General features: G+C 47.6%; 1 protein-coding gene across 1 annotated transcript; it reads right to left on the bottom strand.

Moving 5' to 3' along the window:
* Positions 1–27,353, bottom strand: LOC144889735 (uncharacterized). Its single transcript, XM_078770913.1, has 7 exons — positions 27,327–27,353; positions 6,653–7,085; positions 1,870–2,010; positions 1,263–1,733; positions 816–926; positions 237–422; positions 1–86 (listed from the first exon to the last, which is right to left on the bottom strand). The coding sequence occupies exons 1-7, from the start codon at positions 27,351–27,353 to the stop codon at positions 1–3; spliced, it is 1,455 nt and encodes a 484-aa protein (XP_078627039.1).

Here is a 27,353-nt window from a genome sequence, read left to right as displayed (position 1 = left end):
TCATTTTTCAGATCCTGGTGTTTCAGATTTCAGCTCTCCTGCATGGATCGTCATGTGCCTTCTCAAATTATCTTTCTGAGAGAAACCTTTATCACAAATCGAGCATCTGTGAGGACGCTCTCCTGTATGGATCCTCAAATGCAATTTCAATTTGCTGTTTTGAGAGAAGCCTTTATCACATATCAAGCATTTGTGAGGACGCTCTCCTGTATGGATCATGATATGGCTATTCAAACTGCCTTTCTGAGAGAAACCTTTATCACATATCGAGCATCTGTAAGGATGCACTCCTGTATGGATCATGATATGGCTATTCAAACTGCCTTTCCGAGAGAAACCTTTATCACATATCGAGCATCTGTAAGGACACTCTCCTGTATGGCTCCTCATATGCTTTTTCAAATTGTCTTTTCCAGAGAAGCCTTTATCACATATCGAGCATTTGTGAGGACGCTGTCCTGTATGGATCCTCATATGCCTTTTCAAATCGCCTTTTTCAGAGAAAACTTTATCACATATTGAGCATCTGTAAAGACGCTCCCCTGTATGGATCCTCATATGCTTTTTCAAATTGCCTTTTCCAGAGAAGCCTTTATCACATATCGAGCATTTGTGAGGACGCTGTCCTGTATGGATCCTCATATGCCTTTTCAAATCGCCTTTTCCAGAGAAGCCTTTATCACATATTGAGCATCTGTAAGGATGCTCTCCTGTATGGATCCTCACATGCATTTTCAAAATGTGGCTCAGAGAGAAGCCTTGATCACATATCGAGCATTTGTAAGGACGCTCTCCTGTATGGATCCTCATATGACTTTTCAAATGGCTTCTTCGTGAGAAATCTGTTTCACATATTGGGCATTTGTAAGGACGCTCTCCTGTATGGATCCTCATATGACTTTTCAAATAGCCTTTTTGCGAGAAATCTGTATCACAAATCGAGCATTTGTGAGGTCGCTGTCCTGTATGGATCCTCATATGTAATTTCAAATTGTTGTTACGAGAGAAATCTTTATCACATATCGAGCATTTGTAAGGATGCTCTCCTGTATGGACCATTGTATGTTTTTTCAAAGTGTTGTTGCAAGAGAAATTTTTATCGCATATTGAGCATTTGTAAGGACGCTCTCCTGTATGGATCCTCATATGCTTTTTCAAATTGCCTTTTTCAGAGAAGCCTTTATCACATATCGAGCAATTGTAAGGTCGCTCTCCTGTATGAATCCTAATATGTAATTTCAATTTGCTGCTTTGAGAGAAACCTTTATCACATATCGAGCATTTGTAAGGACGCTCTCCTGTATGGATCATCATATGGCTTTTCAAATTGTTGTTACGAGAGAAAGCGTTGTCACATATTGAGCATTTGTAAGGACGGTCTCCTGTATGGCTCTTCATATGTGTATTCAAATTGCCTTTTGTCAAGAAAACTTCATCACAGACAGAGCACTTGTGAGGGTGTTTTCCAGTGTGGATCCTCATGTGTATTTTGATGTTACTCGTTGAAGAAAAATTCATTCTGCACACATTACACTTAAAACGTATTTGCTTTTCTAGAACCTTTTTGTGTTTGTTTAATTTCATATTGATCTTGGTGTTGCGAGGCCCAGACAAGCACTTGTGTTTAATAGGAAGTGAGTCTTGATCTCGCGATTGTTTCTTCAAAAAAGGCTTCTTCCTCACTGTCAAGCTGCGACTGGACCCTATTTGTCCCATATTACGTCTTGATCGTTCTACAGAAACAAAGAACACAATATTTTCTTTTTTCTGTCAAAATCAAAATGCGAAATATTTAACCCTTTTCTGAAAATTATATATTTTCTCAACAAAAAAGATTGTATGTTAATTTTTTTTTATGTTTCCACTCACCAGTTGCAAAACAGGAAGCCCTTCCGTTTGTCATGTGAATATCATCTGAACCTTCCTTTGCAGAAGCACATTTTGAATCTTCTGTGACAGATGAATCGTTGTTGTGTTGTCTGCCATCCACATTTACAGGATCGACCTCACCTGTGTACAAATCAGCGTTAGTCTTTTGCAGGGAAATGACATTGAGAACCATCTCAAGAGTTCATAGAACTGTTTCGCTCCACAAAGTATACTTAAATTGAAATATAACAATAAAGTTAAAGATTGTTAAAGAAAAATTCCGGATGTTAAGCGCTATTGAAGCAGTCTTCTACATCACCATTACACACCACTCTATTTAACATGTCCAAGTACTGTTAAACTGGAGGTTATTGGAAATAACAAGACGATTTATGTTCAACAGTGTTCAAGTATTTAATTCAATTTAAATAAAAGAAAGATTGTAAAATTATTTAATTTATTTTTACTGGAGTTGCACAGTGTCGATTAAATCACTCGATCCAACACGTTACATGAGTTATTGGTGCCTGTTGTTTGTGTCCTTTATGATGTCAATCTAAACAGGACGTTTCCTGTTTGGAATGATTTTCAATTTTGTTTGACTGCCAAGCCAGCAGACAGAGTGAAAATATTGTTGCAGACGCGGGGTTTAGGGTGCATTACGTGTGGGACTTCTCGGACTCTCCCCGACCTCCAGACCTGCAGGCCGCCGTGCCGTGGATCGGATCGCGGCCTGACGAGATGTTCAGCAACTGCTGACACCGATTGAGACCGCCAAACATAGCAACACAATTAATCTCGGCATGCGATCCCTCCATGGCATGCAGACAGGCACCTTCTCATCGGGTACCCAGCGCGTTCAAACAGCAGGGACTGCTCTGGCGTTGCAGCTTTTAAGCTGCTTCCGTACTCGATATTCTATCCTCAGTGAGCCTGTCTATGTGGAGAAGTTCGGCGGTGCATCCGTAGCCTACCAATTAATTAAATTTTTCGCATTGGCATTCGGCGGAACTCTTACGGGGCACCCCAACGTGTTCTCCACATTCACTGCTCGTGCTGCGGAACCTCTGCAGACCTCACCCACACACAAGCCTCCCTGTAACCTTCATCACGCCCACTCTCGCATGTGGTACTTCCCCAACACACACAACATATACACACCGGCCATCTCAAGATCACTCGCACACCATTTATTCACTCGATTCACACACATAGGTCACCCAATGACAGTTTACACACTACTTTACAAATGAGCCATCCCGCAGAGGCTTCTCCACACTCTTCCTTATCCTCTCATCCAGAGCCCTCTCCAGCACCTTCATGACATGATGAAGAAGTGTAATGCCCCTGCACGTCCTCAGATCTTGAACATCCCCCATCCCCTTTCAAATCGGCACAATTAACCCTGTCCTTCACACCTACAGAATTGACCCATCTCATACATACATTCAAGAACCTCTTTGTCCACCTGACTCCGACTTCCACCGATGCAATTATCATTTGTGTACATACCTCGTCAACATCTAGCACCCTTCCCTTTTGCATCCTCTTCAATGCTGTCCGCACTTTCTCTTCCATGATCTCTACTTTTCCATCCACATAACTCTGCAGCTCCAGCTCGTTGTTGCTTCCTTCCTGATTAAACAACTCTGAAATATCCTTCAAACACCTTCAATCGTGCACCCCTCTCTGTCACTAGCCTTCTGCTTCATCCTCAATCTTCTGCAATTCGTTTGAATGCCACTCCGTACTTCTTCCATTCTTTCTCCAATTCTTCCGCTTCTTCGCCACGTTGCTCATACCTGGCCTTCACCCTCCCCTTGTAATCTTCGGTGATGTTTCCCCGACACTTCCCCCACCTAATAACTTTCTGACCCCTGCTCTTAATCTCACACCTTTTCTTCATCCTCACCACAACATCACAAGCTTGTGCTGGGAGTTAACATGCTCTCCTTCCATGGCCATGCAATCCTTAACCGTCCACACTGTCACTTCCTTACCACCACCAAATCCAGTTCTGTTCGGTCCACTCCAATTGGTAATCTTGTGGCTTTCCCGCTTTTGAAAGAATGAACCAGCCATGGACATCCAATTCCTTGCCATCAATGCCACCAGCTCTTGACCATCTCTATTCCTTTCCCGCAACCAAATTGAAAAACACATTCCTCTTCACCCGCCTCCGCTACTCTGACATGCGCATTACACTCACCCACAATATACAGCATCACCCCCATCTTAACCATTCCCATAATCCTCTCCAGTGCATTCCTGAATTTCTGCTTCTCCGTCCGAGACTTTCCCATTGGTGGCTTATATACAGATATAACACGCACCATTTCCCTCTAAAACACCACCCATGCCAAAACTAACCGTCCCTCCCATCTTTCCACAATGACCACCTGCTTGCTGATCTCTTCCGACACGATTATTCCGACGCCATGACTTATTTCATCCACACCCGAGTGCAACAGCTTCTATCCTCCTGCAAACCTCCTGGCCCTGTCACCTTTCCATCAGGTCTCCTGCACACACAACTCTTCCAACCCCCTTCGCTGCATTATCACCACCACCTCAACCCCTCTCCCTCCTCCCCCCATCCACCCACCCCCCCCCCTCGCCATTGATCCCACATTCAAACTGCCTAGCCGAACCTCGCTTCTGAATCTCTGCCTGCCTGGCAGAGGTATTTACCATCTTGATTAGTTTGGGACACTCAGAGGAAAATTTAAAACATGAACGATGCATATGTAGGATGACATTATTGAAGAAAGACCACATTATTGTTGGACAAAAACTATTTCCACATTTTGTTTGTTCTGTTGACCAGTGGGTTGGAGTTCCTTTTCAAATGAAAGATTTTTTTTTTTTTTTTAATGTTCACATTGTTCAACCAAACATTTCCAAGATATAAAGAATTATGCGATGAATTTCACTGTTTAAACAAGGATAAGAGAAGGTACATCATATTGGATGTGTTTTCAGTTTCCCCCAATCATCAAGTGTGATCATTTGCCCCAACCAGGTATATGACGTAATATATGAATGTTCCCCAAAGGGTGTTGAAAGAAACATAACTGGCAATGTCAAATGGCATTACATTCTACTTTTCAGAAGCGTAATTGTTCGCGATAAAACTCGCCCAATACGTAGGATAAATATGTGAGACGTACATACATACGGAGAGACAAACACCGTAAAAAAAAAAATCGGTTGCTTCATCACGAATTTGCCAGTTATAAAAGCCGCTTTGCGAGTTTCAAGAAGAGGAAGAAGTGCTGATGTATGGTTTATTCAGACATCAGTTTGAACGGAAACATTTATTATTCTACGACAGTAGAAACCCTTGAGGACACGGAACAAGCATCCAAAATTACACATAGAGGCGTGATTTTTTGCGACAATAGAAACATATATAAAACTACGCAGAAGGAACCCACAAACAACAACCACAGCCATGATGACAATCGATTGTCATAAAAGATCCTTATATACACGTGTTTTACTTCACGTGTTTCACTTGATGTGTTTCACGTGTTTGTGTTTCACACTGAATGAAAAACGAAAAGGGAGAGCATGCAGATTGTGATACATGACAGGTTCAACGATATGTCCGGCCAGAACAGCATAGGAATCAAAATGGCGGTGTGTGAAGTCAGCCGTAATGACATCACATCACCCCTGTTATGTGACCAGATCCTCAGCTCTGATTGGTGTACATTTGAGGGGACATACATACGGACAGACAAACACTGTTCAAGACAGCTTTGCCCTACAGGCTGCGCCGTAAAAAATGTTCAAAAATGACCCTCTCATTACATTTTTTGGTTTTCTCCCTTACGTTATTCCATTTTCTGTAATGGACCCAAGGGACAGGGTCAAATGATACTGCTCTTGCTCATTACCATGTGATCATAACAAGCAGGTTTGTGATTTTTTACACAACTGTTCAGGAGGAGATAGCACGACTCAGACGGACGGATGGAGCTGATTACAATACGACTACGATGAAGCGTCTTCATTTTTTTTTTTTAAGTGTCGGAAAACCAGGATAGGTCTTCCATGGCTAAAGAGAGATAACAAACCACTTCTTCCAAGCAGATAACTTGAATGCACTGTTTAACATGGAACACCTGGAAATTTAATGGAATTTACAAAATAAAAATAAAATAGAGGCAATGGACCCCAATTTTTTTCTAAAGCTGTGAACAATCTTCGGTGCATCACGGGTGATGAAGGTTGTGGTCAAGTGTCATCGAAACTGTGTGTAGTTTCAGGGTCGAAAGCAAATACCTATTTTGGGGGATCAAACCTCAACCCAATTTGATCCCCTCACTCTCTCCCCCCCCCAACTACCTACCTCCATTTGACTCCTGGTAGTTCCACTTTGGGGGGCTGAGTTGGGTTAAACCTGGACCTACTTTCACCCCTGGTAGACGCCCTGAGACATCGAATTTTTTTAATGCCATGAACAAACTTAAGTTCCATCACACAAAACATAATTTTGGCCAAGTTGGTTCACAATCCCATCAGCAGTTTGGGAGAAGTTGGAAGTGCTTATGGATGGTCTGATGATTTGCCAAACCATAAGCTCCCTGGAAATATGTTCCAGGTGAGCTAAAAATTGACCTTGTACCATACATCAAAAATCCATTCATACTGGACAATACAAAACTGCATCAAAAGAGATTATAAAAGTTAAAATAATAAAATTTAAAAAAAGAAGCAATCGTAAAAGATCAAGATATTTGTTGACATGCAATGTCATATTAAAAAAGTCACATACCAGACGTGGGTCGTAATCCATCACCCAGAGAGCTGAGGCTGAAGACATCACTGAACCTGATTCCAGAGACACCAGGAACATTTTCCAGCTGCACATTTTGGAATCCAACAAAGTTTTGGCAGAAACTGGAAAGTTCCCAAATAACATTCTCCAAGTTGGCGAACAGACTTCCCAACAGAGAAGAACCAGGAATCTGGACATCTTGCGGTTTCAAAAAAGAATTCATAAACTTACAGAAGTCAGCATACATTGCAAATTGAAGTTTCTCTTTGGCGAGAGAGAGGAGCTCGGATCGCAATGCATCTGATTCTGTACAAGCTCGAATAACCTTCCGGTTCTCAATTCCAAGCTCTTCGATCACTGCCTGGGCTGTTTCTGCTCTCAGACCTTGTGATTGGAGCCATTCCAAGAAGCTATCCATTTCACCAATGACCTGCAAAGGATACAATGCTTATGTTAATCACAGAAAATTTATACATGTTATTTTTCTTTCTCTGCAATTTTTGTGAGTTGTTTCCATTGACAATCCAATCATTTCTTATACAATATATGCGGGATTTTCTATCCAGTTTGTTCATTCGCTTTGTCCCATTTTGTACGTTTTCTTATCAATCACCATCTCATGAATGTGAGTTTTTATATACAGAGACAAAAATGATTGCAGAGTAAACTGGAGGAGACCATTCGGCCAATTATGCTGCGCCACATGAACACCAAACCAATTTTATCCGCCAAAACGATGCTATTTCATTTGGGGAATGAAGTGAGGAATGTGGATGAGATGATGTGGCACGACCAGGCATATTTAAAGCGCGTCAAATACAAATGGGGAAATGCATTAATTTTAATTATCATACTAAAATACGCAATATGGGATCTGTCTGTCTGATGATTTCTGACTGCAATACATTCCGTCGTTACTTATCCAATCTCAACCAAACTTGACAGGAGGATTTTTTTTTTTTTTTTTTTTGTATACTGAATCGAGGCTCGTGAAAGAGCTAACATTTACTTCACAAACAAATCGACCAGACAAACAAAATACACAAAAAGAGGGAGCGGAAGACAAGATGGGGAGAAAAGGGGAAGCACACAAACACAACATCCGAGAGCAGGAAGATGTGTGGAAGGGAGAGGGCCCGGGGGGAGGAGGCATGGGAAGGGGGGGGGGGGAGCGAGAAGTATAAAGCACAAGGACACCAAGGACTTCCAGGACAGAAGTTGGTATTTCAAAAAGGGGAATTGGGGTGAAATTAGCGGGGGTAGAAAAGATCAAGGTTTTGGATGGGGGAAGATAAGAGATGGTGGTGAACAGCTGTTTTAAAGACTTGGAGGGTGGAGTGGGATTGAAGAGAGTGAGGGAGTTTGTTCCAGAGGCGGGAGAAAAGAGGAATGAAGGAGTGAAGGTGAGCAGAGAGTCTTGATTTTGGCAGTTTAACCAAAAGAGGGTTGCAGGCAGATCTTGTGCGACCTGTAGGAATATTTGCGGGACAGAGCCCAGAGAGAGCTGGGGGGGGGCAAGGCCAGAGAGGAGTCGGTAGAAGACGGAAAGACCACCAACCTGCCTGTGGTGAGTGAGTGAGAGGCCCTTGGAGTTAGCTTCATCGCGGGAGATTCCAATGATTCTGAATGCTTTGGTTTCAACAGCGCGAAGGCGAGCTAGGTGTGAGGCAGGAGCACCAGCCCAGAGGGGAGAGCAGTATTCCATTGAGCTGCGGATGAAAGCCTTGTATGTGGTGAGGAGCTCAGGTGTGCCAAGGAAGGACTTCGCACGACGGAGGATGCCCAGTCGGCGACTGGCTTTGGAGGCCAGATTTGAAATGTGGTTTTTCCAGGAAAGATCATGGCAGATAGTGAGACCCAAAAGCTTGAGTGACAGAACTTCTTGGAGAGGATTATTCAGAAAGTGGATGGGAGGGTTGTCCAGTCGGTCTTTTTGGAGAGACATCGTAAGAGTGTGAGATTTGTCAGGATTGAAAGACATGTTCCACTTGTTTGCCCAGTCTGTGATTTTGTCAAGGTCTGCAGAGAGTGAGGAGGCTGCAGACTGCCGATCTGAGGGATGAAGAATGGAGCGACAGAGAGTAGAGTCGTCAGCAAAGAGATAGAGAGGATTTTCAAGAGAGTCAGAGAGATCATTGATGAAGACCAGAAAAAGCACAGGGCCCAGAACACTGCCTTGGGGAACTCCAGCCTGAACAGGAAGAGGAGATGAGAGAACCCCATTCAGGGCCACACGTTGATGACGACTAGAGAGGAAGTCCGCCAGCCATGCGTGGAGATTTCCATGGATACCAAAAGAGGAGAAGTTTGGTGAGCAGAGCGGGGTGCCAGACTGTATCGAAGGCACGTGATATGTCAAGGGAGACTGCTCTAATTTCCTGTTTGGCATTGAGGACCTTCATCCATTGTTGAGAAAGCAGAAGCAGCATGTCCAGAGTGGAGTGTCCAGGTCTGAAACCAAATTGATGATCAGAGATCAAGCCATTGGAGAAGAGGAAAGATTTCATATCTGAAGCAATGATGGAATCCATGACTTTGCTGATAATTGGGAGAAGGCTGATTGGTCTGTAGTTGCTGGGATCTGTTTTTGCACCTTTTTTGTGCAAAGCGGTGATGTTGGCAGATTTCCAAGCAGATGGAAGATGACCTTGAGCAAAAGAGAGGGTGAAGAGAATAGAGAGAGGGAGTGAAAGAGCGGAAGAACATGATTTTAGGACCCGTGGGCTGATGCCGTCAGGTCCAGTTGCAGAATCAGAGTCGAGGGTTGACAGACACTTTTCCACCTTGTCAGGAGGAAAGGACACAGAGTCCAGGAGCAGCTGGGTACGACTGGGTACGGTGGGTACAGAGAGGGATGGGTTTGGGACACAAGATTTAGAGGCAAACACAGAGTTGAGGCATTCGGCTTTTTCACGTGCGGAGTCAGCCGTGTGGCCATTTAAGGTGAGGGAGGGGATGGAGGGGGAACAAACACCAGAAACAGATTTTACCAGACGCCACCAGGATTTGGAAGAGGGAGACAGATAAGAGAGTTCGGTCCTGAGGACGGAGAGATATTGTTTCCTGGCTCTCCTGAGGGTGGACACACACTTGTTTCGGGCTTTGTGAAAGGAAATGAGATTTCCTTCCGTTGGATTTGCTTTCCAGGAGACGAAAGCAAGTTGTTTCTGGGCAATAGCCTCACCACAAGCTTCCATGTACCATGGATGGGAGGAAGGGTATGACAATTGAAGACGAGATGAGATAAATCTGTGCATGAGAGAGAGCAATTTACTTTGGAAGAATTCCCAGGATGAGTTGATGTCAGAGGTGGTAGAGATGGGAGACCAGTCCAGATGATTGATGGCTGCTTGAAGACCGTGCCAGTTGGCCTGAGTGAAATGCCAGACTCGTCGACGCTGAGGAGGCTCTGAAAATGGTCAGAGAGAGGTCCACTTTAACAAGCAGATGATCAGAAGAGCCGATTGGAGCAGAAGAAGAGCAGCAGACATTTTCAGGGAAGTTAGTCATAACCAAGTCCAGAAGAGAAGATTCTCCGTTGACTGAGATCCGGGTTGGGAAATTGACAGATTGTGTCAGTCCCAGTGAATCACAGAAGTCCTTTGCTGAAGAGCCATGGCTGGTGAGAGAGGTACCCACCCCCAGCCAACTGGCATGGTGACAGTTGAAATCACCACATATGAGGAAGAGAGAGTTGGGATGGGTAGATAGAAGTTGGTCCATATTATCAGACAGCGAGATGTAGATGGAGTCATCACTGTTTGGTGGACGGTACAACACGCATATGAACAAAAGGTGGGAGCGAAGGGGAAGCCGTAGCCAAAGGTATTCCTGGGGGTGAGGTGGAGAGAGGGCAGTGCAGGGCGAGTGAGGAAGAGAGTTTTTTATAAAGATAGCAACCCCACCTCCAGAACGAGGCTCAGGTCTATCATACCGGAGGAGGGAGTAACCTGGGAGAGATACCAAGGAATCAGAGACATCATGAAGGAGGAAGGTTTCTGTTAAGCAGATCACGTCTGGTTTGTCAGAAGCAACCTGTATGGAGAGATCAGTTAAGTTTGAGCGAAGGCCCCGGATGTTTGAGGTCCATACTGTTAAGGAAGAGGAAGGGGGAGCATCGGATACAGAACAGGGGGGGAGCGGTAGGGCAGGATGTGGAAGAGGAGGAAGAGGTAGGGAGAGCTGTTGCAGGTGTGTCAGAGATTGCAGAATAGCTTGGAGAAAGGGAAGAATGGGGCGGACAAAAGGTTTGATGGTGTTTGGGTGAGGCGCAGTGAGGTGTTATTTGAGGAGGGGGAAGAGTGAGGCAGAAGGTTGAGGAAGATGAAGGTGAAAGTTGGAAGGGGGAAGAAGCGGGGAGGACGCTTTGAGGAGGAGGGGTGAGAGGGGAGTCTAGGAGGGGAGGAGTGAGGGAGAGTCTCAAAGGGGAGGGGTGTGGGGGGAGTTTAGGAGGGAAGGGGCAGGGGGGGAGATTTGAAAGGGATGGGTGTTTGGGAAGATTTGGGGGGGAGGGGCAAGGGGGAAGATTTGACAGAGATGGGTGATGGGGAAGATTTGGAGGGGAGGGGTGAGATTGGATTTTGAAAAGTGTACGATTTATGGGAAACGAACATTTATTGCAAAATGAGTTTCTTGAGACATTAGAGTCAAAACTAATGTGACTAATGGTCACACAAAGAAAGTTGAAGCACATTCATTGCCCCCCTCCCACTCTTCTCAAAGGGGTTTTCCCCACCATTGCTTCCAATGCGGAGGGGTGTTGAGGTGTGTTGAGGTGTATATCAATGTTAAGTTCGCTTTATCATGGCGTTTTTCCAAGGCCACTTCTACCAACAAAACTAATGATTATAGCATAATATTAATGTTATTACAAAACAATATTAATACTAACAAGCGTTACGCCTAGGTCCCCCGTCGGGGGAAGTGATGTGAGTTGACAAAGTGGAAGATGCAGAAAACATGTGATGACATGATATTTCGCTCACAAGGTTCAGACATAAATGGAGGCCATCTTGGATTTTGACGTGGCGATCCAATTTTCAATAGGGTTCTTCCTTATGCCTAGATACACCCACACACCAGATTAGAAGTTGGTACTTCGCTTATTTTTCAAGATATTTCGCTCACAAGGTTCAGACATATATATGGTGGTGGCCATCTTGTATTTTGACATAGCGACCCAATTTTCAATAGCGTTCTTCCTTGTGCCGAGATACACCCACACACCAGATTAGAAGTTGGTACTTCACTTATTTTTCCAAGATATTCAGCTCACAAGTTTCACGGCGGCCATCTTGGATTTTGACGTGGCGATCCAATTTTCAATAGGGTTCTTCCGTATGCCTAGATACACCCACACACCAGATTAGAAGTTGGTACCTCGCTTATTTTTCAAGATATTCCGCTCACAAGGTTCAGACATACATGGCATCAGACATACATGGTGGCGGCCATCTTGGATTTTGACGTGGGTTGCACCCACGCACCAAATTCGAATGCGGTCCTTCACTTACGCACGCACGCACGTACGTACGCACGCACGGACGAACGGAGGGGAAAACCATAGTCCCTTTTCGCTCCGCGGGTGTGACGGGGGACAATAATATCCCACCTCCCCAAGTGGTTTTTCCTGCCGTGTTAACGTGTATAAATGGCTCTTGGTGCTATTTTCGTGGCAGTAAAGGCCTCGACAGGAAGTAAAAATATTATAAACCAGAAACATATTTGGTTACCTTTTCAAATAGTCCATAATGCTGTTTAACACTGAACTGAAATAAATTTGGAGAAATCTCAGACATTCGTCCATGCTTGTCACGTCGACAATCACACCTGATCGTAGATCTACTGCCCTCCATATACCCTCCAAGGGTTAATAACACAACCCTTCCTGCCACTTCCGTGGAGTTCTTTCAAGGTGTTTTTGTGGCGTTTTCCCAAAGCTCCTTCTCATTACAAAAGTAATAACACGTGATGATCGCATAATATTAATGATGGTATGAAACAATATCCCCCCTCCTTGAGGGGTTTTGTGGATTGCGATATTTCCTCCCTCCTCAGATATCCTCAGGATTGCGATATTGTTACCATCAGGAATTTAGAATGGTGAGGCACGGTCTGCTCTTTCAATGACCTGATTGAACATGTTATGACGTCATGCATGTTCTGATCATTTCAATTATTATTTTTTGGGGATAGAAAGTCGAGGCTCGTGTCAGAGCCAACACATTAAACACGAAAACATGCACGGACACATAAAACATACAATAAAGGGAGCAGGAGACAAGAAGGGGAGAGAGGGTAACATACAAGCACAAAAAGAGTGGAGAACAGGAACGTCGGTAGATCTGTGGAAAGGAGAGGGCTGGGGAGTTGGGGGGGGAGTGTAGGAGGGAAGACCACCAACCTGCCTGCAATGAGCGAGTGAAAGGCCCCCAGAATCGGCTTCATTGCAAAAGATACCAATCATTCTGAAATCTTTGGTTTCTACAGCATGAAGCAGAGCTAGGTATGAGGCAGGTGCATCAGCCCAAGGAGGAGAGTAGTATTCTACATACGCTTCTTATGTGGCGAGGAGCTCAGAAGTGCCAAGGAAGGAGTTTGCACGACCGAGGATGCCAGGTCGGCTACTGGCTTTGGAAGCCAGCTTGGAAATGTGGTTTTCCCAGGAGAGATCATGGCAGATAGTGAGACCCAAAAGCTTGAGTGACAGAACTTTTTCAAGAGGTTTGTTGAGAAAATAAATGGGAGGGATTTCCAGACGGCCTTTTTGGAGAAACATAGTGAGAGACTTGTCAGGATTTAAAGACATGTTCTACTTGTTTGACCAGTTTGTGATTTTTTATCCAGGTCTGCAGAGAGTGAAGAGGCTGCTGCTTGCTGATCTGAGGGTTGACATATGGAGCCGCAGAAGCGACCAAGGGTTGGCGTCAGGAAGGGCATCCGGCCATAAAAACATTGCCTCAAACAGGGAACCATGATTGTCATGGGGCCCGCAAGGCTAACCCCCGCTCTAGCGGGGAAAATGGCCTTAAAACGATCATTCATTCAGAGAGATCATTAATGAAGACCAGAACTAGAATGGCACTCTTCGACGTCACGACGTCGACAGATATGCCTCCGCCCACATTATTACATCATTACAAAACTTGTACCAAGTTTGATTTAAATCCATTCAGTTGCTCTCAAGTTATCACATTTCTACCTGACAAAACCTCTGACCTTTGGCCCTGGGACCCCAAAATCGAATCATTTAATGTTTACATCATCCGACATATCTGTACCAAGTTTGAATTAGATCCCTTTAAACGTTCTCAAGTTATAGACCGTTTACAGACTGTGACCTTTGACCTCTTGACCCCACAATCTAATCAGTTCATGTTTTTACCTAATTATACATACCTGCACCAAGTTTGTCTAAGATCCCTTCAACCGGTCTCAAGTTATCGTGGAAACGAAAACCTATCACGGTCGGACAGCCGGATGGACAAACTGAAAACATTATGCCTCTGGCGACTTCATTGGCGGAGGCATGAAAAGCACAGGGCCCAGAACACTGACATGATCTGACATGTTATAATATCATGCATGTTCTGATCCTTTCAATGCCCTGATCTGACATGTCATAATATCTTGCATGTTCTAATCCTTTCAATGACCTGATCTAACATGTTATTATACCCCGTTTCCAGGAGGCTGATACTTATTTTGCCGACCTCAAAAGGATGACAGGCCGAGTCAACCCACCTGGTGTTATTTTAATGGCGTGACCCTAAGACCTTAAACCAGCCACATTAACCATGAGGCCAACATCAGGATTCGCTTTGCAAGTAACGAAGCAGAACGACACTTGGTAGCGCACAAATCTCCCCCCAGGATAAACAGGTTACGTCTTATATCCACTGATAGGCTGGATCTGGATTCTGACCTGAACCTAAATAGAATCAGCTTGTTCTTGTCACTTACCCATCTCTGAGCTACAAAAATACATTAAAATGACATATAAATCCTTGTTCTACGGCTAATATTGAGGAAATAATCAATATTTTTAAAATGGGAAAACACCTCATTTTGGGCCTTTGTTTAACATGGAGTAAAATGGGCAGGTTTGTGACCCAAATTCAGGTGTTAAGTGTTTCAAAGTGTCATAACTTCCTTAATACCTGACATATTTGAATAAAACTTTCAGTGAACAAAGCCCATGGGGATATACATTTTAGTGACTTATTTTATACGTCATAATCGTGCAATGAACATTTTGCTAATTAGCGATATTAATTACTTAAATTAATAAACCAACCTTGCGAACTCAACAAAAACCATTTCCTATGCACAACTTAGTTCATAGATATAATACTGAAGGAAGAAAGCCAATATAATGTTAATTCAATCATGTTTAATTAGCATTTGGTTATGTAAGAGTTTGCAAACCATTAACAATGAAAATTTGGTCCAATGGACCAATGGGCCCCCGAGGTCATATGAAATGAAGGAGTTTTGCTGATTAAACTTCAACAAGAACTTCAATTTTTACCAAAGGTGGATGAAGGTTATGTTTTCACACCTGTGTTTGTCTGTTTGTGAACAAAATATTCTCAAGAGGTTGTGGACAGATTCGGGCGAAATTTTGCAGGGATGTAGGATGTGTGACAAAGACGAAACGATTAGATTTTGGTGAAGATCCGGATTCGGATCCGGCTACTAGAATTTTAAAAGTGATTCTTCACCATTGGGAGAAAGCGCGAAAAACGATACACAGCAGGATATCTCAAAAATTTGTGGACGGATTTGGATGAAACTTGGTGGAACGGTTGGGTGTCTGACAATGACGATTCGATTCGATTTTGGTGAAGATCTGAATATGGATTCGGATATGAGAATTGATATGAGATACGATTCGGATATGAGACATGAGAACACCCAGCGAGGCCTTCATCGGGGCCGAGCGAGCAAGGATTCCGCTGCCGAAATCCAGCGCGGCTTGGGCGATTCTGCCCCTGTTTGGAGAACACCCAGCGAGGCCTTCATCGGGGCCGAGCGAGCAAAGCTTCCGCTGCCGAAATACAGCGCGGCTTGGGCGATTTTGCCCCTGTTTGGAGAACACCCAGCGAGGCATTCATCAGGGCCAAGCGAGCAAGGGCGTGTCGGGACCTGGTTCGCGCCATTGACCGAGTGGTTCGCACCAACCGGCGCCGTTTTTGGATTACTACTGTGACAGGCACTGGACGTGCTGATGTCCTTGGACTTCGCGCCAGGCTCTGGGCCGACGTAGTGTGGTGCTGACCGGGCCGACGTGGTGTGGCGCTGACCAGGCCGACGTGGTGTGGCGCTGACCGGGCCGACGTGGCGTGGTGCTGACGGGGCCCCCGCAGCCGTGATGCCCCCCCCCCCCACCCCCGAATTTCCATGTGTTAAACGTTTCCCAGTGTGTACCCTGGATTAGAATAGGTGCACCGTATCCCTGCGTGTCGTAAGCGACGAATAAGAAGGTTGGCGTCAGGAAGGGCATCCGGCCATAAAAACATTGCCTCAAAAAGAGAACCATGACAATTACAACTACATATGGGCAGGGTACAGCCCGAAGTGGAGATCGGTTTCTGAGGTTTAGGACATGGAATGTAGGGACAATGACAGGGAGATCAGGAGAAGTGGTGGAAGTATTGGTCGGAAGAAGAGTGGACATATGTTGTGTGCAAGAGACGAGATGGAAGGGAAGTGGTGTGAGAATGGTGAAGGGTAGGCAGGGACAGAAATACAAGTTTGTGTGGCAAGGGTGCCTGGAGGGCGTGAATGGTGTTGGTGTCCTGTTTTCTGAGGAGTTTGTGGACAGTGTGGTGAGTGTGACTAAAGTGAGTAATAGGTTAATGATGGTGAAAATGATGATTGGAAAGCTCTTGGTGAACATCATCTCGGGATATGCTCTGCAGGTTGGTCGGAGCGATGAAGAGAAGGACAAGTTCTGGTGTGCGATAGAGAAGCTGATGGAAAACGTGAAAGATGAGGAATTGTTGTGGTAGGAGGAGACCTAAATGGACATGTGGGAAGGAGTATGGATGGTTTTGAGAGAGTTCATGGGGGTGACGGATATGGTGTGAGAAATGGAGAAGGTGATAGGATTTTGGAGTTTGCAGATGGAGCTGATTTGTTGATTTGTAATACTCAGTTCCAGAAAGAGGATAATAAGCTTGTTACATACACATCAGGTGGGTCGACGACAACCGTTGACTACCTGATGGTGCATAGGCGAGATAGGGGGCACCTCCGGGACAGAAAGGTGATCCCGGGGGAGGAGGCTGTTTCACAGCACCACTTGGTTGTCTGCGACATAAGGGTGAAAGGTGCGAGGAGAGCTCGGCGGGTGAAGTACCAACCGAAAATGAATGTGTGGAGGTTGAAAGAGGTGACAGTAAGGGAGGCATTAAAAGAGAGGCTGAGTAGGGTAGAGGATGATGTGGTTGAGCTTGAAAGTGGTTGGATGTCAATGAAAGCTAGTCTGTTGGGAGCCGTTGGTGAGGTATGTGGATGGACAAAAGGACCACCGAGGCACTCGGAAACATGGTGGTGGGATAATGAAGTTGGAAAGAGGATTGACGAGAAGAGGAAGACGTTCAAGGAGTGGCAGAAGGCGAAGGGTACGGGAGCAGAAACAGCAGAGCATGAAAGTTATAAGGCAGCCAAGAAGGCTGCAAAGAAAGAGGTAGCAAAGGCGCAGGAGGCATCTAGGAAAATGTTCGGAGAACGCTTGGATTCAGAAGAGGGTCAGAGAGCAGTATCCAGAATTGCAAAGCAGATAGCGAAAGAGAGGTGTGATGTGATGGGGGTGAATTGCTTGAAGGATGAAGTGGGACAAATCGTTGTGGACCCAGATGGAATTAAAGGAAGATGGAAGAGAAATATGGAAATGCTGTTGAATACAGAGAATGAATGGGATGGCAACATAGAGAGTAACCCAGTTTTAGGACCGGCAGAGATGATAAGTGACAAGGAAGTTGAAGAAGCGATAAAAGCAATGAAGAGTATAAAAGTGGGAGGGCTGACAGGAGTTGTGGGAGATATGTTGAAGGCAGCAAGAAGATGGGGTGTGAAGAGAATGACAGAGATCTGTAATCTGGTGGTGAAAGGAGGCTGCATTCCAGTGGATTGGGAACTGAGTACCCTCGTCCCTCCATACAAGGGCAAAGGTGACCCTCTGGAGTGTGGCGTGTACCGAGCGATAAAGTTATTGGAGCATGGAATGAAGGTATTGGAAAGGGTGTTGGAGAGGAGGATAAGGAAGAAAGTGAAGATCGACGAAATGCAGTTTGGATTTATGCCAGGAAGAGGAACGACTGACGCGCTTTTTATTGTGAGGCAGTTGCAGGAGAAGTACATGGAGAAGAGGAAGAAGTTGTTTCTTGGGTTTGTTGATCTGGAGAAAGCATTCGATAGGGTTCCACACAAAGTATTAACATGGGCATTGAGGAAGTTAGGAGTGGAGGAATGGTTGGTCAAAGTAGTGATGGCAACGTACAAAAGAGCGCACACAGCTGTAAGGACGAAGGACGGGAACAGTGGTGAGTTTGAGGTGAAGGTGGGAGTGCATCAGGGGTCGGTACTAAGTCCACTACTATTTGTAGCTGTGATGGAGGTGCTGGCTCAGAATGTAAAGGAGGGTTTACTGTGGGAGTTGTTGTATGCAGATGATCTGGTGTTGATTGCGGAAAGTATGGATGGAATGAAGGAAAAGATGAACAAGTGGAAGGAATGCATGGAGACAAAAGGTCTGAAGGTGAATATCGGAAAGACGAAGGTGATGGCAAGTGGTAAAGCATGTGGTGAGGTGGAAAGAACTGGGAAGTGGCCTTGTGCTGTGTGCAGGAAGGGTGTCGGAGTGAACTCCATTCAGTGTACAATGTGCGCTGAGTGGGTTCATCAAAAATGTAGTGGTCTGAGAGGGTCATTAACCAGTGTGGCAGCTACATTCAAATGTAAGGTGTGCACAGAGGGAGCTGCAGATGGAGGAAATGTCGAGTTGGATCTTGGAGACGGCGTGAAGCTGGAAGGTGTGAAAACATTTTGCTACCTCGGAGACATGCTGAATGGAGAAGGTGAAACAGACTCGGCAACGGTTGCTCGAGTGAGATGTGCATGGAAGAAGTTTTGGGAACTGAGTGGCGTGCTGATGAGGAGGGGAGTGTCGTTGATGCTGAAGGGAAAGGTGTGTGCTGCATGTGTGAGAAGTGTTTTGATTTAAGGGAGCAAGACATGGGTAATGAACGTAGAGCAGCAACGAAGGTTGGAAAGGGTGGAAATGTGAATGGTTCGATGGATGTGCGGAGTATCGTTGAGAGAGAGGAAGACAAATGATGAATTGCGAAACATGATGGGAATAGAGCCTGTGATTGATGCTTTGAAGAGGAACAGGTTGAGATGGTTTGGTCATGTGTTGAGGAAGGATGAAAGTGACTGGTTGAGAAGAGTGATGGAAATGAATGTAGAAGGAAGTAGAGGACGGGGAAGACCGAGAAAGACTTGGCTAAAGATGGTGGAAGAAGAAATGCGGGCAAGGGGGTTAACAAGGAGAGATGCAGAAAATAGGGCAAGATGGAGAAGATTGTCATGGGGACGGCAAGGCTAACCCCCGCTCTTGCAGGGAAAATGGCCTTAAAATGCATGTTGTTGTTGTTGTTGTAGTATATGAGAATTATTTAATTTTTAAAGTGATTCTTCACCATTTGGGGAAAAGGCCAAAAACGATATATATCAGGATATCTCAAAAAGTCATCGATGGATTTGGACAAAACTTGTTGGACACGTTGGGTGTGTGACAAGGAAGAATCGATTCAATTTTGGTGAATATCTTAATCCAGCTAGCAGAATTTTTTGAGTGATTCTTCACCATTCAGTGACATGGCCAACCAGGCAGAGGTATGCTCTCTTCTGAGTGCCGATCTGGTTACCCTGCGCTCGCGAAGCAGAAGTACGTGTCTGCATTTTAAAAATTCATTTTCTCGGCAACCGTTGGTCCGATTGACATTAAATATTCACCAAAGGAGGGCCAGCTCCTGTAGAATAATTTAATGATTATTATGACACAATAGGTCACGTGGTACAGGTGCCATCTTGGAAAACCTTCGCACCTCCACATCTGAAACCATTCCATGGCAAACATCCAGACCTGGCTCATTGTCAACTACTCGCCATGGGGAATAAGATATGTTAATGATGTCATCAGTGCCATCGTTATGACGTCTTAATTCGACAAATACAACACTTATCCATCCAATCATTATTTTAAAAATTTCAGCAACTGTTGGTCTGATGGACACGAAATTTTCACCATCGGAGCACCTCCTCCTTTAGAATATTTTAATGATAATCACGACGTCATAGGTCATGTGGTACAGGCGAAATCTTGGAAAAACCGAAGAATTTTGCACCTCCATATCTCCAAAACCACTACATGGAAAAAATTGAAACATGGCTCATTGTAAAGAACTCCATATGGGGAATAGGTGTTGTTAACGATGACATCATTAGTGCCATAATTATGACGTCATAATTCGACAGGGACAACACTTGGTCTGATCAGTTTGAAATGTATTGAGCGTGATCTATGCAACAATTATATTGAAGAATATAAATTTATGAAGTCATCGCTCACGTGGTCTGGCAGCCATATTGGGTCAAAGAAAAAAAATGTTCAAAAACAGAAGAGTTGGCTCGCAACAAGTTGACTGTGCAGGGTAAGTACTGTATTCCATGAATACCATCTAGTTTTTCATGTCCCCGGAACCTTTTGAATATTTGGACAGATATAAATAAATATAGATTACAGATAACCGTCCTTGCTACATAGGCCTCGATCAGTCACCGATGGAGTGGAAAAAACAAGCAAATAAAATCATCATTCATGCACGTTATAAATGCATCACTTCAATAAAATACCTACGAATATCAATTAAAACTTTTTAAACTTCCATTAAATGCCATACTTACGAAAAAAAAGCGATTATTATCGTGCTTCTACAACGAAGATTGCACGACGAAAACCGGGCTGCAAGTGAGTGTTCACCAGAGACGCCATTACCGGTTGTGATGGGGATTTTTTTCATTACCGGATGTGATGGGGGTTTTTTCATTACCGGATGTGATGGGGATTTTCATTACCGGATGCGATGTTTTTCATTACCGGATGTGATATTTGGATTTTTCCATTACCGGATGTGATATATAGATTTTTATCCATTACCGGATGTAATATATAGATTTTTTTCATTACCGGCTCAAACTTTCCATTTTGCGGATCATTTAAAAATACATGCCAATTGATCAATTCTCACCAAATTCCACAGATGAAGAAAAATATATAAATGTAAACTTATATAAGTTTTAAAACAACAACTTAATCTCCTTCGGGCAAATTTATGTTAACTTTGATGACGTCAAACATTGCGCGACTTTTTTTCTTCCAACTTCCTGCTGTCGCACAAACAATGTTTAAAAACGAGGTTGAAAGGATGAATTGTTCTCCACGTGATCAATAGTGATTTACCCAGATTGCGAAATTATCACAAGCTTAGGCCTTTAAGGGGACTCAAAGCCGAACCGGATCATTGAGAAGGACCGAAGCGGGTGGGTATATAAATATAATTTACGTGAACTGTCACATGACTTGATCTCATCCCCTTAGTTTTCGTCATAACACATCCACAACTCTTTAACATGATCGTTTTACAGATCTTTCACAGTATTAGTCATAAAATGAGAAACTCCGAACAAACCTTTTCCTCAGAAGATCCGACCCGATCACGAGGATCTACGTCACAGTTACAGTTAAAGGTTAACAAGTTCACCCGGAAGTTTTTCTTCGTTATTGAATCCTTCCTGTTAACGTGATTCATTCTTCTTCTTCTTCTTCCATCTCGTAATCACAGATCTGCACCATATTGTCGTTGATGACTCATTTAGCAAATTGGTGTCAGATAAAGTCTTCTATATCATCTTGAATAAAGTCTTGTATGATGAACAAATGCATTTTGTTCGTATTTAAAATGTATCTTGTGAAAAATGCCAGGGGCATAGAAAAGGCCCCTTTATATAAGGGTGTAGCGACCCATGGGTCCACCAAAGCTCGAGACCAGCAACATAATCTCATTGCCCAAGCCGGTGTGTTAACCGGTGGACAAACCGCGGCGCCGAGGTTATAATTGCTTGCACCTGTCGGTCACATGACCACCAAAGCGTGCCTCGCCTGAGAGGCGTGGCTTTGGTTCTGACATATGCTTTTTGGTTTGGATTATATGTATGCGAACCCGATAAACGGGTTTTGCAGAGTTCCGAGTTGATTATACAATAAACATATTCTCGGACGAGTTTGTGTCTTGTCCGTCACTTCGTCCATCTCAAGCAGGAGCGCTGCTCCTTCACTGGTGACCCCGAGTTTACGACACGCGACGCGATGGACACGGCAGTGTCCCTCAAACTGCCCACTTTCTGGGAAGCACATGCCGCCGTCTGGTTCGCTCAGGCAGACTCCCAGTTCGCCCTGCGTGGCATTACGGAGGACACCACTAAATACCATTACGTGGTCGCCGCGCTCGGCTCCGTGACCGCCGCTCGCTGCCTGAGCCTCCTCCAGAGCCCGCCCGCTGACGGCAAGTACGACGCCATCAAGGCACTTCTTCTGGGCGCTTTCGCCCTCTCCCCGGCTGAACGCGCACGACGCCTGCTCGACCTTCCTGAGCTTGGCGATACGCGCCCGTCCGAACGTATGGACTACATGCTCGCGTTGCTCGGTGAGCACTCCTCGGATTTCCTTTTCCGAGAGCTTTTTCTCTGCCAGCTCCCGGCCCAGGTTCGGGTCGCCCTGGCAAGCACGACCATCGCGAACCCCCGCGACCTCGCCAGGGAGGCCGACAAGATCGATTCGGCAAGCCAGCTCATCGGAGCGGTGAGCCAGCTCGTCGGGGTGGCTGCCGGGAGCCCACCCGCCGCCCAGTCGGCGCCCGCGGTGCAGTTTCCCGCCCACCCGCCCGACGCCCGCGACGCAGCTTCCTTCCCGGAGGCTGCCGGGCCGGCGCGACTGGCAGCGGCGTCGCCCGGTCCCGACGCGTCGACCGGAGCCCCCACCAGACCCGGCCTGGTGTTATTTCCACGCCAGGTTTGGGCGGCGGGCCCGATCATGTCAACCCCCATGCACGTTCGGCAAGTCGGGAAACGGTCGGGCCGGCGCTCACTACCAGCCATGAGCGCTGGCCGTTCCGGAAACCTGCTATTCATCGCGAAACCAAGCGTCGGGGCGGCGTTTTCTCTGCGACACCGGCGCTCAGCTGAGCGTCATTCCCGCTTCAGCGGAGGTCAGGCGGGCCGCCATTTGCGGCCCCTCTTTAATCGCGGCCAACGGCTCCGCCATCCGCACCTTCGGCCCACGCACCGTCGCCCTCCGTTTCGGCAGCCAGCTCTTTCGCTGGGAGTTCGTGACGGCGGACGTCCCCATGGCTTTGCTCGGTGCCGATTTCCTTTGCGCCCATGGGCTGCTGGTCGACGTTAAATGTCGGCGTCTCGTCAACGCCAAAACTTTCAGCTCGCTGGCGTGCGCCTTGAGCCGTTCTGCGCCCACCGAGCTTTCCTGCGTCCTCCCGTTGGCAGACGACTTCGCGCATCTCCTCGCGGAGTTCCTGGCCCTCACGCAACCGACGATTTCGGCCGTCGTGGTGCGTCACAGCATCGAACATCATATTCCCACTACGGGCCCACCAGTGTACGCCCGAGCTCGCCGTCTCGACCCAGCCAAACTGGCCGTCGCCAAGGCCGAGTTCGCCGCGCTGGAGCGCCTCGGCATCGTGCGGCGCTCCGACAGCGCCTGGGCCTCGCCGCTGCACATCGTCCCGAAGCCGGGGGGCGGATGTCGGCCATGCGGTGACTACCGCCGCCTCAACGACGCCACTACCCCCGCCAGGTACCCCGTCCCGCACATCCAGGATTTTTCCGCCCGGTTGGCGGGGCGGACCATTTTATCAAAAGTGGACCTGATTCGGGGGTACCACCAGGTGCCCGTCCGCCCGGCCGACATCCCGAAGACGGCCGTTATTACACCTTTCGGCCTCTTCAAATTCCTCCGGATGCCCTTCGGCCTCAAAAACGCGGCACAGGCGTTCCAGCGCCTGATGGACGGCGTGCTGCGCAACTTGCCATTCCTCTTTACCTACCTGGACGACATCCTCGTCGGCAGCACGTCCAGAGCCGAGCACCTCCTCCACCTCCGGACGCTGTTCGGCCGCCTCAGCGAGCAGGGCTTGATCGTCAACCTGGCCAAATGTCACTTTGGTGCGGCGACGATCGACCTTTTGGGCCACCGCATCACCCGGAACGGCGCCGTGCTGCTACCGGCCAAAGTCGAGGCCATCGCCGCTTTCCCGCGCCCCCGCTCCGTCAAGGCGCTGCAGGAGTTCCTCGGGATGGTGAACTTTTATCACCGCTTCGCGCCCCGAGCTGCACAACTCATGCGGCCCTTGTACACCGCCCTCGCGGCCAGCCGGCGAAGCGCGACGTCGTCTGGTCCACGGACATGGACGCTGCTTTCACCGGCGTGAAACGGGCCCTCGCCAACGCCACGCTGCTGGCCCACCTGGAACCCCACGCTCCCATCGCCCTCACCACAGACGCCTCCGACTACGCCGTGGGCGCGGTTCATGAATAATGAGTAAACGAGGCCTGGCAGCCGCTCGCGTTCTTCAGCCGGCAACTCCTGCCCAACGAATTGAAGTACAGCACTTTCGACCGCGAGCTCCTTGGGCTGTACCTGGCCGTCCGCCATTTTCGCCACTTCCTGGAGGGCCGCCCGTTCACGGCCTTTGTCGACCACAAGCCATTGATTTTCGCCATGGCCAAGGTCAAGGAGCCGTGGTCGGCCCGCCAGCAGCGCCACCTCTCCGCCGTGTCGGAATACACCACGGACATCCGGCACGTCACCGGAAAGGACAACGCCGTGGCCGACTGCCTTTCTCGAGCCGGCGCCAACGCCGTCCACCTCAGCGTCGATTTCGCCCTGATGGCGACGGACCAGGCCACCGACGGCACGGTGCAGGCGGTCCGGGTGGCGGACACAGGCCTCCGCTTGGCTGACGTCCCCTTCGTGGACACGGTCCTGCTTTGTGACGTCTCCCAAGGCCGACCTCGCCCCGTTGTGCCGGTCACCTGGCGGCGCCGCATTTTTGCTTCACTCCACGGCCTCTCTCACCCGGTCCGGAAGGCGTCCCAGAGGCTGGTGTCGGCACGTTTCGTCTGGCATGGGTTGCGATGGGATGTCCGTGACTGGGCCAACGCCTGCACACCCTGCCAGCGGGCCAAGGTCCACCGTCACACCCAGGCTCCGCTGGCTCCTTTCACCGTGCCAGAGTGACGTTTCGACCACATCCACGTGGACCTGGTGGGTCCCCTGCCCCCATCGCAGGGGTTCACCCACCTGCTTACCATGGTGGACAGGACCACCAGGTGGCCGGAGGCCATGCCCCTCGCCTCCACCACCACCGCCGACGTGGCCCAGGCGTTCATCGCCACCTGGGTCATGCGTTTCGGCACACCGGCGGACATCTCGTCGGACCGCGGCCCACAGTTCACGTCCGAACTGTGGGGCGCGGTCGCCCGCACGTTGGGCGTTACCCTGCACCGCACCATGGCCTACCACCCCCAGGCCAACGGGTTGTGCGAGCGGTTCCACCACTCCATGAAGGCCGCACTCATGGCCGGCCTCCAGGACGACGGCTGGGCCGACCGGCTCCCGTGGGTCCTTTTGGGCCTCTGCATGGCTCCAAAGCAGGACCTCCAGGCGTCCACCGCCGAGCTGGTGTACGGCCAAGCCCTCCACGTCCCGGGCGAGTTCATGCCCGACGCCACCAGCCCCTGGTCCGCCGCGCGCCAGCGCACGGACTTCCAGGAGGCCGCCCAACGTTTTGCCCCGGTGCCCACGTCCCGCCACGGCGACCCCCAATCCTATGTCCCCCCAGCACTCCGCACAGCGGAGTACGTCTTTGTGCGCCACGACACACACCGGGGGCCGCTCCGGCCACCATACGACGGACCCTTCCGGGTCCTACGACGGGACAACAAGTCCTTCGTCGTCAGCATCGGCGGCCGGGCGGACCGGATTTCGGTGGACCGCCTCAAGCCGGCCCACATGGACGTCGGCCAGCCGCCATGGCTGGCTCTCCCACCGCGGCGCGGCCGCCCCCCGTCCACTGCACCCCCCGCCCGGCCAACCGCCACCACACCGGACCCCCCCCCTGCGACCAGCCAGGGGTCGTTTCGGTCGGGTCATCTGGACCCCCTCAGGGTGACCTTCCTGGACCAAGTCGATTCTGGGGGGGGGCGTGTGTAGCGACCCATGGGTCCCCCAAAGCTCAAGACCAGCAACATAATCTCCTTGCCCAAGCCGGTGACGTAACCGGCGGACAAACCGCGGCGCCGAGGTTATAATTGCTTGCACCTGTCGGTCACATGACCACCAAAGCGTGCCTCGCCTGAAAGGCGTGGCTTTGGTTCTGACGTATGCTTTTTGGTTTGGATTATATGTATGCGAACCCGATAAACGGGTTTTCAGAGTTCCCGAGTTGATTATACAATAAACATCTTCTCGGACGAGTTTGTGGCTTGTCCGTCACTTCGGCCATCTCAAGCAGGAGTGCTGCTCCTTCAAGACGATAGAAAATACTTTATCTGACACCAATTTGACAATGAGCCATCAACAACTACATGGTGTGGATCTGTGATTATGAGAAGGAAGAAGAAGAAAGGTTTACGTTAACAGGAAGGATTCAATAACGAAAAAAAACTTCTGGGTGATCTTGTTAACTTTGAACTGTATCCTTTGTTTTCACTGACGTCACAGTTTCTGTGTACACACTTCAAATTACCCATCTCGCATTGCGCGGCGGCCATTTTGATACCCAAGCTAATCTGTCCGTGTGCGCTGATATTGATTTGTTGCGTTGGTTTATGGTGAATGCGGATCGCAAAAAGTCTGTTTTATAAAGTAATTTTGTTTGTTTTGTCACGTTCATGTGGAGTGTGGTGCCATCTAGTTTATATTACGTATTGTTGCCCAACAAACACAGAACATTCGGTTTAAGTTTGCCGTGGATCAGTGAAGTGGTGAACACCTGGGCAGTGGGTCAACCTGCAACCAACTACCTGTAGAACAGACTTGGAGTGTACGTAAGGATACGGTAGATCCAGGCTTGAGTATGGCTAGCAGTGCGAGTGCCAACCTTGGCTACCAAGAGACGCTCCCCCCGGACGTTCTTGTTCGTTATAAAGAGAAGATTTCTGTCATTGGGTGTGACCCTTATGGTCTATCAAATGATCAATTTGAGAAGAATGTGAGCAAGTGGCCTCAGGTGACCCACATCGACGTGATCAACTACCTGTTGTTCAGCAAATCGGCCTATACCAAAGATGAGTTGAAGAAGTATAAATCCCTCGAGGCATACAGGTTGTACCAAGATGGATGGGTGCGACAAATCCTACACAAAGAACTGAATGACGTCCACTTGATTCGATCCAAGGTATTAATATATTAAACAAACATGTATTTTTTAAAGCTGCTTGTGTTAATGTTATGGACCTGATTGATTAAGTGCCCTCCATTTGTTCAAAAACCACTGCAGTTTTAAGCTGTGCATGCATGTGTGCATACTTTGTAGTCCCTTGTCGTCCCATACAT

This window comes from Myxine glutinosa, chromosome 1 (genome assembly GCF_964187855.1).
Source record: "Myxine glutinosa chromosome 1, kmMyxGlut1.1, whole genome shotgun sequence".
NCBI classification, from domain to species: Eukaryota; Metazoa; Chordata; class Myxini; order Myxiniformes; family Myxinidae; genus Myxine; species Myxine glutinosa.
Note: the sequence above shows the minus strand (reverse complement) of the source record. Positions and strands in the feature narration are given on the sequence as shown.